General features: G+C 55.9%; 1 protein-coding gene across 2 annotated transcripts; it reads left to right on the top strand.

Annotated features, from left to right (window-relative positions):
* The first annotated feature begins 334 nt into the window (after positions 1–334).
* Positions 335–11,166, top strand: ORAI2 (ORAI calcium release-activated calcium modulator 2). Of its 2 annotated transcripts, none has more exons than XM_059898512.1 (3): positions 335–458; positions 3,737–3,974; positions 7,785–11,166. In XM_059898512.1, exons 2-3 carry the CDS (start codon positions 3,750–3,752, stop codon positions 8,322–8,324), a joined length of 765 nt encoding a protein of 254 aa, XP_059754495.1. In that variant the 5' UTR covers positions 335–458; positions 3,737–3,749; the 3' UTR covers positions 8,325–11,166. The 2 variants fall into 2 exon arrangements, with proteins under 2 accessions (XP_059754495.1, XP_059754494.1); XM_059898511.1 differs by having other exon boundaries at positions 3,689–3,974.
* Positions 11,167–11,270: the final 104 nt, after the last annotated feature.

Raw genomic sequence — 11,270 nt, 5'->3', positions numbered from 1 at the left:
CCCAGGCTTCCGGCTCTGCTCACCGCCGCGGCGCGGATCCCTGCTCACTGCTACCCGCGGCGCGCCCAGGGAGTAGGAGACATGAGCAACCTTTAGCGGGTTTTTGGCGCCCTGGCGGGAGCACCATCCACGCAGCTGGGACCACCGGGACCCCCGGGGGGGGCCTCGAGCCCCGCCCCTGCCGGCCCACAGTGTCACGTGGCCCACAGCGCCCCCGCGGGCCGGTCACGTGACGGCGGCGCACCGTTGCCCGGGCAGCGGCTGCGGCGGGCCGGCGGGGGCGGGGCAGGTGGGGGCGGGGCCGGGGGACCCCGAGGGACGGGCGGAAGGAGGGTGGGGGCTGCGCTCTGCGCCCCGGCCGGGCCACAGGGCCACTGGGCCACAGGGCCACACGGCCACGCCAGCGCCGCCTGCCGCGAGCCCGAGCCGGAGCCGGGCCGGGCGGGCAGAGCAGCTCGGTGAGTGCTCGCCGCGGGGGGTCTGGCGGGGGACTGGAATTGCACCAGGAGACTCGACGGGGGAGGGGACCGGCTTCCTCCTGGGCAGGCCTGGGACGCGACGTCTGCGGGGTTGGGAGGCGGCCAGGTGACCCCAACCCCGCGGGCTCCCCGGGCAGGGCGCGGCGCCGAGAGGACTCAGGTCGCGGGTGCGGGCCGAATGCGGGTCCTGCGGCTGCTGGGGCTTCCTGAGGGGAAGGGACACGGATGCAGGTGGACTCCTCTAGGAGACCCAGGGGAGCAGGAGGGGCTGGGCCCCCGCCCTGCACGGGTGTGACAAAAAGAGAGTCAGAAACAGGCGTTTCTGCGTGGCACTCGCCATTGCTCGTGCCCCAGATGTTTAAAGGAAGTTAAGGCAGGCAAACCCCAAAACCGACCGCCCGGAAATGTTTCCAGCAGCCCCGCCGAGGAGAATAGCTAATCTTTAGAGAGAACATCACTGTTATGCTGCAAGACCTCTTTTCTCTGACTGCGCCTTACATGAAAACAGAACCAAAAAACACACAAGGTTCAGCCAGGAGAGCATCCTTTGGAGCCTCTGCCACCTGACAGAAACGCAGGGCTCCATCTTGACCCACCCCACCCACTGCCTGAGCCCAGCCCTGGAGTGTGAGGCCCACGCTCTGCCCCTGGAGTGGGGGAGGCAGGGGGAGGAGGCCTGGCCCAGGGTAGGACGCTGGGGCTGGAAGGGGGAGGATGGATCCGAATCCAGTCTGGGCTGCTCCCTGTGCAGGAAGTGGCTTCTCTGTCTTCAGGACCCACAGACCTGCCTCAAGACCCAGGCTCCAAGCAGACAGACAGCCCTTCCTTCCCAAACCCTGCCACTCGAAGGATATCTGCAGGGCTGAGGCTGGCCTGGCTATTGCCCAGAGGCCACCATGGCCCAGAGACCACCGTCAGACCTCACTGCCCATGAAGCTCTCCACTTTCCAATTTGAGCTCAGCTCTCGTTCATTGATGGTCCCTGTGCTTCCCTCTTCTTCACCCCATACATCCCTTTGGAGGCCACCAGGCCCTCCTGCCCCTCCCAGTCGGCCAAGCGTTTGAGCACACAGACCAGACTGAGCCTGAACTGTTCCCTCAGCAGCTCCTTCCAAGCCCCTGCATCCGGGCACCTCCAGAGCGTGCTTTCCAGGCCCCATGTACTCCCTGCATCCTGCCTTCCACCCCCGTTTCCCTGACCCCCTCTGCAGCTGGCTTTCCTACCCTGCCTCTCAGAAGATCCCCTGTGGGCAGCATCTTGTCTTTGAGGGAGGGTCCCTCTTCGCCAATGCTACCTTCACTACCCACGTCCTTGTCCCTCTCCTGGCTCCCGAGCAGGGCCCCTCTCCCGGGTCAAGATTTGAGGCAGCCAGCCCCTCCTGCACTCCCTCAGCCCTCACACCCCCTCCACTAAAGCAGCATTTCACTCACTGGATGAGAATCCCCCCGCCCTTATCTCACTCCCCCACTGCACATCCTCACCTTTCATCTTTGATCCTTGAGTACCAAATGCAGTCTTACCTTCGGGCTCAGGAAGCATTTATTGGATGCAGGATGGAGAGATGGATCCTCTGAGGGGGCAAAGCTTGTGCCTTTCACCCCACCACACACTGGACAGTATCTTCATCATACCTGTGGGCTCACTTCTGATACGTAGGGGGAGAAAAAGAGAAAAAAATGTATTTCCAAATGACGCCATTCTAAATTATTTGGAGCCAGCCAATGGATTGGTTAGTGAACAACATTTCTCTGAACTCTCCCCAAGGGAAGGGACATTCCTGTGACTGAAGTGCTTGCAAGCAGTGCTGCTGGCTGCAGATGTGGACGGGGTGGGGGGGTGGGGGTGACCAAGGTTCCCAAGTCGGCCCTCCTGTAAATGACCTAGTAATTGGCATCGCAGGCAGAAATAGAAGAGCACAGAACTGTTTCCCGGGGCCCTATTGGCCGGTAAAAACCGAGCCTCCACAGACTGGCGGAAGACAAAGAGGAAGGCACCCCAAAAGAGAGAGGCCTTCCCCGCCTCTAGGACCTTCCCAGAGAATCCTTTTAGGGATTGGCATAGACAGATCAAGTGTGGGGCATTTCCTCAGCCGCTGACCCTGGTGAACACCCCCTACTCCACCCACCCACCCCCAGCCAGTCTCCCTGGAACCTGGGAGCACTGATCTGTTTTGTAGTAGCCTTAAGAAGGCTTTTCACGGGGCCTATGCGGGCCTGAAGGTACAAGTTAATATCTGATGCCAAGTGAGCTGTGAGGTGCCTGTGCCCTTGAAGCCTGCCCTGCAGATTAATTCGAGCTGATCCCGCGGGCTGCTGCATGGGCCGGCCCCTTGGGCCATGCAAGACCGCCAATCCCCTATTTGGATTAGTGGAGATTTGGGTTTAAATTCACAAATCTCAACAGATCAGCCCTTCTGATCTTCATCGTGTGTTATTGTCAAACCAGATGTCTACTGGGACACTCGAGGGGTCTCCAGCCTCCATTTCTCGGAACAAAAACAAAACACCCCCACAAAAAACCATGCTCACGTCAATTGGCCAATTCAGTTTTTCATTGTGCTAAAGGTTTCCATTGCAGCCCGGATGTGGCCTTAGTTATACAAACCAGGTATTTTCAGGGTGAACCGTGCTGATTAAAATCTAAGTTGGATTTGAGAAATTAGCGGCTGCTTGGAAATGTTGATTTCATGGTTGGCACCTGGCCGTTGGAAAGCAGTTCTGGTTCCACTCTCTTGTCTAAGAGCCCAGCAGGGTGGGGATGTCCCTAGGTGAAGATGAGCAGGTTGGAAAGGTCAGGTGTCACGCTCACATGGCAGGGTCAAATCCAGAAGCTTAGGTCCTAAAAGCTTCCGAAATGCTACAGCTCCCTACTCCCTGAAGATAGGTGCACCTCAGCGGAGTCCTTGGGTGCTTTTGGCCAACCTTGGAATTCCATTCAACCAAGAGCCACACTCAGCTGGAGCCTTTCTGAGCTCGGGATGGGAGGCCAGATTCCTGCTTTGTGGAGGAACACTGGATGCTGCGATGGTTCCTGGAGATGCACCCCTGCCCCTCCTTTCCTGCAGGTGGTCCCCACATTCCCGTGTGAGGACTGCCTCAGAGGCCAGGGCCCCATACTCGTGCACCCCTGGATCCCATGGCCCTGGCACAGGGTGTATACAGTGGGCCCCCAGGGAAGGTTAAAGGAACTTGGATTCTGGCTTTTCCAGGCCCCGGGAACCCTCTGGGATGCCTGAGTGTGTCTCTGCTGCCCGCAGCCTGGCTCCCACCATGAGCGCCGAGCTCAACGTACCTGTGGACCCCTCTACTCCCGCCTGCTCGGAGCCCGGCCACAAGGGCATGGATTACCGGGACTGGGTCCGCCGCAGCTACCTGGAACTGGTCACCTCCAACCACCACTCTGTGCAGGCCCTCTCCTGGAGGAAGCTCTACCTGAGCAGGGCCAAGCTGAAGGCCTCCAGCCGGACGTCCGCCCTCCTCTCGGGCTTTGCCATGGTGAGTGGAAACACATGGTGAGAAACACAGCCTGTGAAGTGGGCTTTTGCTAATTGAAATCCTGTGATGCTTCAGGGAGCAAAGCACTCCCTCCGGGCCCTGCTGACAGCCAGGATGGACCATTAGTAAGTCTCTGCCCAGGTCTCACCTCCTCCAAGGGGACTGCTCTGGCAACTGGAGGGGTGGCCTGGGGCATCCAGGGGAGTCCCCAAGCCCCAGAGCCCTCAGAAAGCCCACTCTCACATTCACATACAGTATTTCCTTGGCAAGGAAGTTAGTGGGGTAACTAAAATAGCTTCAGGGTACAAGGTTTCCTGGGGAAAAGTCCCCACATCTGCACATCTCAGGCACCACCCAAGAGTTTGGGAATTTGAGCAGAAACTGTGGCATGGGTTGCGTTTGCTCAATTTAGCCCAGCTGGGGACGCAGATGCTCCCTGAATGTGGTCTCTGGGGTGACGAAGCAGAGCCTCTGGCCTGACACCAGGCTGCCCTGCTGTGCTTTCCTTCTGAGTCATCCCCCAGGACAAGAGTCTGTCTGGGGAAAAACCGCGGGCCCTGAAAAAGCGCCACATCCCCTGTTGACTTCAAAGCCTGCAGACCTTCATCCCTTCAGGGGATTGTCCCAGAGAGCGGAGATGTCAGGATTCCGGATTCCCAGCGAGAACTGCGGCCGCCCCTCCTTTTCTTTCCCTGTTGTCTGCTCAGAGGTCCTATTGGGCTGGAAGCCATTTTTTTTTTAATGTAAAAACAATTGTTTTTGCATATCCCAGAGCCTCAGCTGTCAAATGGATACGCAGAAAATAAAAAGCTGTCCGAGCGAGGCAGTGCGGCGACTCCCATGACAAGGGCCTGCCCGTCATCGGCACGGGTCACCCGTGGAAAAATGAGACTTCATGTAGTCGGGGCGTGACTTCATACAGGGCAGGGCAGAGGTCACCAAATTTAGAGGGCAGTCAGTTTGGGTTTAGGTCTGTAGTTCAAAGCAAAGGCTTATTTAGGTCTTGCATTTTATTGTTTAAAACATAATTACAAAAGTGTACAATCATATGGGACATAACTTTGGCTCAAAATGATTTTCTTCCATCACATTAAAAGAGGAATATTTTCTCAAGCTTAACTTTAATAGCAAGAGAAGTTTAGATGTCACTATTAAAATTAGATCTTGTTTTCTACCCTCACAGTAGGGTATAATGCATAGTAATACTATGCATGTACTGCATTAAATTTTTCTGGCCTGTATTTATTATTATATATTTTTTAACTTTGGGAAACTAACTAAGAAGTACTGCATGATGTAATGAAGTAGGACGGTTTCCTTTCTGTGCGGGGCCTGGGTCTCGAAAATCACTTCCCGTCTGCAGCTGTCCCTTGAGACCCCGGTCTTCCAAACATTTGGACTTCCAAATTTAGGGAAGAGTCGCTGTTTTTCCAACAAAATGCTCACCCAAGTTTGAAGGCATTCAAAACCCCTCATTAAAATTTGAAAACAAGCCCTGTGAATAAAGCTGTAAAGCAAAGAGTGAATTCTGGAGGAGTAGTTTGAGACTTAATGGCAGCCTTCAGGGGCGTGAAGTGGCCTTAGAATGAGGACAGTGACCATTGAATAATAATAATAATTCATTATTATTCATTCAATAGTATTATTCATTCAATAATAATGAATTATTATAATAATTCATTTCTTCAGCATTTATGGAGTATCTCCTCTGTAGCAAGTGCTTCCTTAAGCCGCTGGGGATACATTTCAGAAGCCACACAGACCCCAGTAAATCAGATAATTATTCAGACTGCAGAGCAGCCCAGGAGAAAGAAGTGATGAATACAGATCGTCAGCTAGTATCAACATTTCCACTGTGGAAACCATAGCTGAATAAGGGCAGGGACATGGAAAAACGAACAGGCCGTTCTGTAGGTAGAGTTTCCTCTCCATATTATGTATTCCCTAATTAGAATTGCAAAGCTGTTCCTTTTTCCAGCAAGTGCTTATGCCTGACCTTAAGCTTATTTCTTCGTGTTTATCCTGCCCCTAACACAGAGAACCAGTGATCCAGGACCGCTTCATAAAAATCTTTGCATAAATACACTGAAAAATGGCCTTTGGCCTTTTCTCCTCTTGAGGTGGAACAAAACTGCTTTCCTTATAGGCCTTTGAATCATCTTTGTTTCTCCTCTCTGCACCCTCTGAAGTTTACGACATCCTTTTTTGTTGGGCCATATCCTTTGTGGTCACAAGAGCCTACCCAGGCTAAAAGGGCACTGAGAAAGGACCACCCCTCCTCTTAGTAGTGTGGCTACTGTCTCTATGGAGCAGTAATCACTGCTGAGTTTCTGTTCAGCTGTGGTCCACTAGGACTGGCATATCTTCTTTTTACCTACCAAATGTTCCATCTTCACTGAAGACAGAGTGAGAGGATGAGGTTCTCACTAAGAGGCAGTAGTTGCTAGAAGTTATGAAATCTTTCTTGTAAATTTTTTAAAACAGGGATGGCTCTGGGAGTTCCCTGGCAGTCCAGTGGTCAGTGGTTGGGACTTGGCACTTTCGCTGCTGTGGCCCCGGGGTTCAATCCCTGGTCGGGGAACTAAGATCCCGCAAGCCGTGCAGCACGGCCCAAAACAAAACAAACCAACAACAACAACAAAAAAGGGATGGCTCAGCTCTAGGAGACAAACAGCGTGAGTGGAAAAGCCTTCTGGCTTCTCTCTGCCTCCCTGCTCCCCCTTCCTTGACGGGTGTGGTTTCTTACCTTTGGGTGCCTGGGAGAAGGCCCTTGGTGAGCCTGGACTAAACCCTCCACTGGGGTTGGCCCACAGAGCTGGGGTGGGATGTGGGCTGCAGGGGAGTGGACTGGGTGTGACCTGGGGAAGCGTGGCAGGAGCCTGGCGCCCAGTCTGGACTTTGAAAGCCCCTTAGGGCTTGTGGTGAGCAGGTCCCAGCCTAAATAGACACTCACTGCTACAGAGATAAGCGGGGGCTTCTGGTCCTTCTGTGAGCCTTTTATTCCCTTTCATTTAAAAGTCGTTTTTATTTTTTCAAAGTTAGCACACGTGCAGTTTAAAATTAAGTACTGCAAACGGCTTGTAACAAACCCCAGCAGCCCTGCATTCCCACCCCTGGAGGCAGCCTCCTGCAGCCTCTCCGCCTCCACGTTTCTAATGACATTTGGGAATTGCTGCTTCTTGACTTACCCTTTTTAGATATTAACTGTTGGCCTCCTGCTCCTGTTGACTGCTGCTGCTGATTCAGCTGTTTTCCCAGCCCCGCCCCCTTCCCAGCTTCCCCTCCTCACCGTTGTTTTCACGTATATGACCATTCCCGACCTTCGGAGAGGTGTCTGCTCCCTCCCGCTTTTGGTCTCAGCTGAGAGAGGCGTCCTGTGGCTCGTGTGAGGCCATCCAGTGTACAGCTTTGACTCTAGGGACCATCAGGAGCCTCCATCATTACTTCTTTTTACCTCTTGAAAGGTCAGGTTTGTTTTTTTGAAAAACATCAATTGTTTTTGCAGCTAAGCTCCACTGCAGCCTGGCTCTGATATCAACAGCAAAGTCGCATGTTCCCAGGGAAGTGTGGCCTCTGCCCTGGGCCGGAGCCCGGCACCCCAATATACCTATGTTCTTGGCATCCAGGGTGCGATCACCGCCCCGCCCAGTGCTTCTCTGGCCTCTTCTGTACTTTTTAGATTTTCCCTTAGCGAGATCTTCTTTAGCTAATCAGAAAAAAAAAAAGAGTAAAGTTCAAAATATTTGATCAGCGAGGAGGGTGCCCTCTGCTCTGTGGGCGCCCCGACCCAGCACGCCCTCTGCCTTGCAGGTGGCCATGGTGGAGGTGCAGCTGGAGACTCAGTACCAGTACCCGCGGCCGCTGCTCATCGCCTTCAGCGCGTGCACCACGGTGCTGGTGGCCGTGCACCTGTTCGCGCTGCTCATCAGCACGTGCATCCTGCCCAACGTGGAGGCCGTGAGCAACATCCACAACCTCAACTCCATCAGCGAGTCTCCGCACGAGCGCATGCACCCCTACATCGAGCTGGCCTGGGGCTTCTCCACCGTGCTGGGAATCCTGCTCTTCCTGGCCGAGGTGGTACTGCTCTGCTGGATCAAGTTCCTGCCCGTGGACGCGCGCCACCAGCCCGGCCCCCCACCTGGCCCCGGGGGCCACACGGGCTGGCAGGCCGCCCTGGTGTCCACCATCATCATGGTGCCCGTGGGCCTCATCTTCGTGGTCTTCACCATCCACTTCTACCGCTCGCTGGTGCGCCACAAAACCGAGCGGCACAATCGCGAGATCGAGGAGCTGCACAAGCTCAAAGTGCAGCTGGATGGGCACGAGCGCAGCCTGCAGGTGGTGTGAGCGCGCGCGCTCCTGGGCGGGGCCAATGCCGTGTCCGCGGCCGCATCCGCGTCAGCTCAGCGTCCACGCCTCGCGTCGGGAGGGAACAGAACTCGCTTGCGGTATGGGGAATTTCAGAAATGCAAATTGCCAACGAGGCTGCCGAGACACTGCCAGGCCGTTCAAGACCAAAGTTCTACTCCTGTCTTCATGCTGTAAGACCTGGATCGTTTTCCTTCAGAAGATGGAAATCTTCAGTTAAACGGGAGACTGATGCTAAGCGCTCAGGGCAAAGAAAGGATGAGTCCTTGGCCCTGGGCACTTCCTGAGGCTGGAGGCCAGGCTCCGAGTAGCACCGGGTGGTCACGGGTCACCTCGGAGACCTGGAACGAGCCGCCAGCGGGGGCCGGGAGCCTGGCAGTGGCCTGGAGAGTCAGGGCAGCAGCATGAGTTCAGGGAAGGGATTGCCCCGTGACTGCTGAGCTGGGCTGGTGGCAGCCGGGTGGCACGACTGATGGTACCACCCTGCTACGATTAGACGGGGCACAGGCTTACGGCTTGGCCTGGTGCTTCCCTCCCTGCCTTGGAGGGAGCTGGGCGGCCTGGCTCGTGGGGGTGGGGAAGGCAGGCAGGAGCCCAGGGCACATGGCCCAGCAGGTGTGGTTGGGCGCTCAGCAGGCGTCAGACTTGTCAGGCCCTGGGGGAGGCGTCCAAGGGCGGAGGCCGGTCTGTGGGCACCCACTGGAGGTGGCTGTTAACTGAGGGGTGCTCTGAGGCACACTGGGCTCAGATTCCCTCCCCTGCCAGCTGGATCCCTGGCCACACTGACCCAGCGAGGCCACCAGGCTGGGGAAAGGGCCCAAAGTCCAGAGGCCTCCGTCTCTCGGCCACAGACTGTCCCCTGAGCCGCCAGCTGACCCTCCGGGCTGTGGCTGCAGAAGGCAGGGGCACTCTCGCCCAGGCATCCGAGCCCGCCCACCTCCCTGCTGCCTGTGGTCCCCGGCAGCGGGAGGGGGCAGCCGGGGGACTTCCTGTCTAGACGAGGCTGTGGCCGGGCCTGGTCTGTGGGCGGTAGCATCAGGGGCCAGCCCTGGCCAAACGTGGGTCCTGCTTATAGTGACGGCAGGGAAGGCGAGACCCTGTGTAGTGCTGCTCTCCTGGGCCTCCTGGCTGCAAGCACAGGCCCAGCTCACACTCTGTGCAGCCACGCGCAGCACAGGTTCTGGTGTTTTTGAGAAGGGCGTCTGGTAGACCTGAGCCCATGTTCTTGGACCGAACACATACGTGCTACAGCTCAGCTTACGTGTGAGCCTGCTGCGCCCTGGGCCGCTTTTAAGAACCACACTTACCACACTGGCCAGCAGCCACCAGAGAGTGGTGCCTTTTCTTTGGTTTCACAGTCACTGGACTTCATGCTCTGATGGCATTTCTGTCCACAGCCTGGTATCTCTGGGGGGTCTGGGTTGCCTGTACCAAGAAGTGCGGGCAGGCCTGGCTGAGGTTCCTGGGGCTGTGACATCCTGTTGAGAACCTAAACCTTAACACGTAACTCTGAATGCTGAGGATCACCAGTGCAAGTCATGGCATTTACAGGGAGCCTGGACATCGTGTCTCGCTGGGCCGGAGAGCCCTGGCGCCTTCCGAAGGGCGTGTCCCTCGCATCCTCTGCAGACATCTGTCGTGACTTGCTTGCTCCCTAGCGCATGTCTCCTCTCCCAGAGCCTTGCTGAAAAGGCTCGTCTGGTGTAATGTGTTTGCTTTGCAAAAGAATGTCAGCGTCACTGCAAGACGGCCACTTTGTGTCCTGGCAGGGACTAGACAGGCTGGCTCCTCCCCACTGCTGGGAGGGGGCGGCAGCCCCTTCCTCTGGCCTCAGCCTTTTGAGAGGGGCCTTGTTGGGCTCACTTCGGCCACCTTCCTGGGCTATCTGGTGCCCCTGCCCCGCGTGCCAGACCCACGGAGTGCCGAGCTCCCCAGACTGTGGCGAGCACACTCTGGGTGTCAGCCAGGGGCCAGCCGTTACACCTGGCCCGTGGGCAGAGTTTTTCTAGCCTGGCCACATCAGGATCAGACACTAGGTGCCCAGTGACAGTGCCACATGGGTAGGAAAGATGCCACATAATCACGTTTCGACACGGATTAGGAGAATAATGTTCTTGTAATTCCTTGTTCTTTCTTCCAGCAAGCTCTCCCAGCTCCAGCCTTTCTAGTTCCCAGAGGCACGGGGCAAACTGAATTTCTGTGAGAACAGAGACGACTGTGGGCCTGGGGACTGATGATCGGGGGGGGGCACCCTCAGGACTGGAGAATAAGCTGCCATTTGGAGCGGCAGCAGGGCAGTCTGAGGAGGGGAGGGAAGCAAACTGCAGGCTAGAAATTTGGTTTCTGGAGGCTTAACCTGACTGTGAAGGGGGTTCCAAGTGCAGTGACCTTTCTGTGGTGAGTGAGAGGCACCACAGGCCGCCCCGGAGCCAGCGTGGGCTTGCCCTGTTTTCCTCTGAGCAGAGCCTTCCCGGTGCTCATAAAAACAAGTGCCCGCAGATACGCTGAGGCCCTTTCCAAAGTGGAACACGGTCTCCGTTTAGTACCTGACCAGAAGTTTCAAAACTCAAGCGTTTCTACTTTAGACAAACTGCCAGGGCAGAATGTATTTCAGTGTCTTCTAGGAAGGTCTGTTGAGGATAAAATTGCCTAAGCCTGAATGGATCGAGGTTCATCTGCACTCCTCAACCTGTCTTGTGCCGATTAATTCATTACGCATGACGCTGTGGAGACCACATGCGGTGTGCACACGCCCTGTCCTGTGTATGGATTTTTAAAACAGTTGCCCTGGGCTGAACTGAATAAATAAGTACTTAAGTTATGAATTTCTCTGTGCTCTTGGTGGAACGCCGTGGAGAGAGGTGATGCTTGGAAGCCCCTCCCTGCCAACCACTGGTCACCAGTGTTCCGTATCCCACACCCCAT

The sequence above is a fragment of the Balaenoptera ricei genome, chromosome 15 (assembly GCF_028023285.1).
Source record: "Balaenoptera ricei isolate mBalRic1 chromosome 15, mBalRic1.hap2, whole genome shotgun sequence".
Lineage (NCBI taxonomy): Eukaryota > Metazoa > Chordata > Mammalia > Artiodactyla > Balaenopteridae > Balaenoptera > Balaenoptera ricei.
Note: the sequence above shows the minus strand (reverse complement) of the source record. Positions and strands in the feature narration are given on the sequence as shown.

Coding starts and splice junctions, on each gene's coding strand:
- ORAI2 (XM_059898511.1), top strand. CDS start 3,708: ATGCCTGAGTGTGTCTCTGCTGCCCGCAGCCTGGCTCCCACCATGAGC. Junction 3,975..7,784: donor TCCTCTCGGGCTTTGCCATG/GTGAGTGGAAAC, acceptor TCTGCCTTGCAG/GTGGCCATGGTGGAGGTGCA.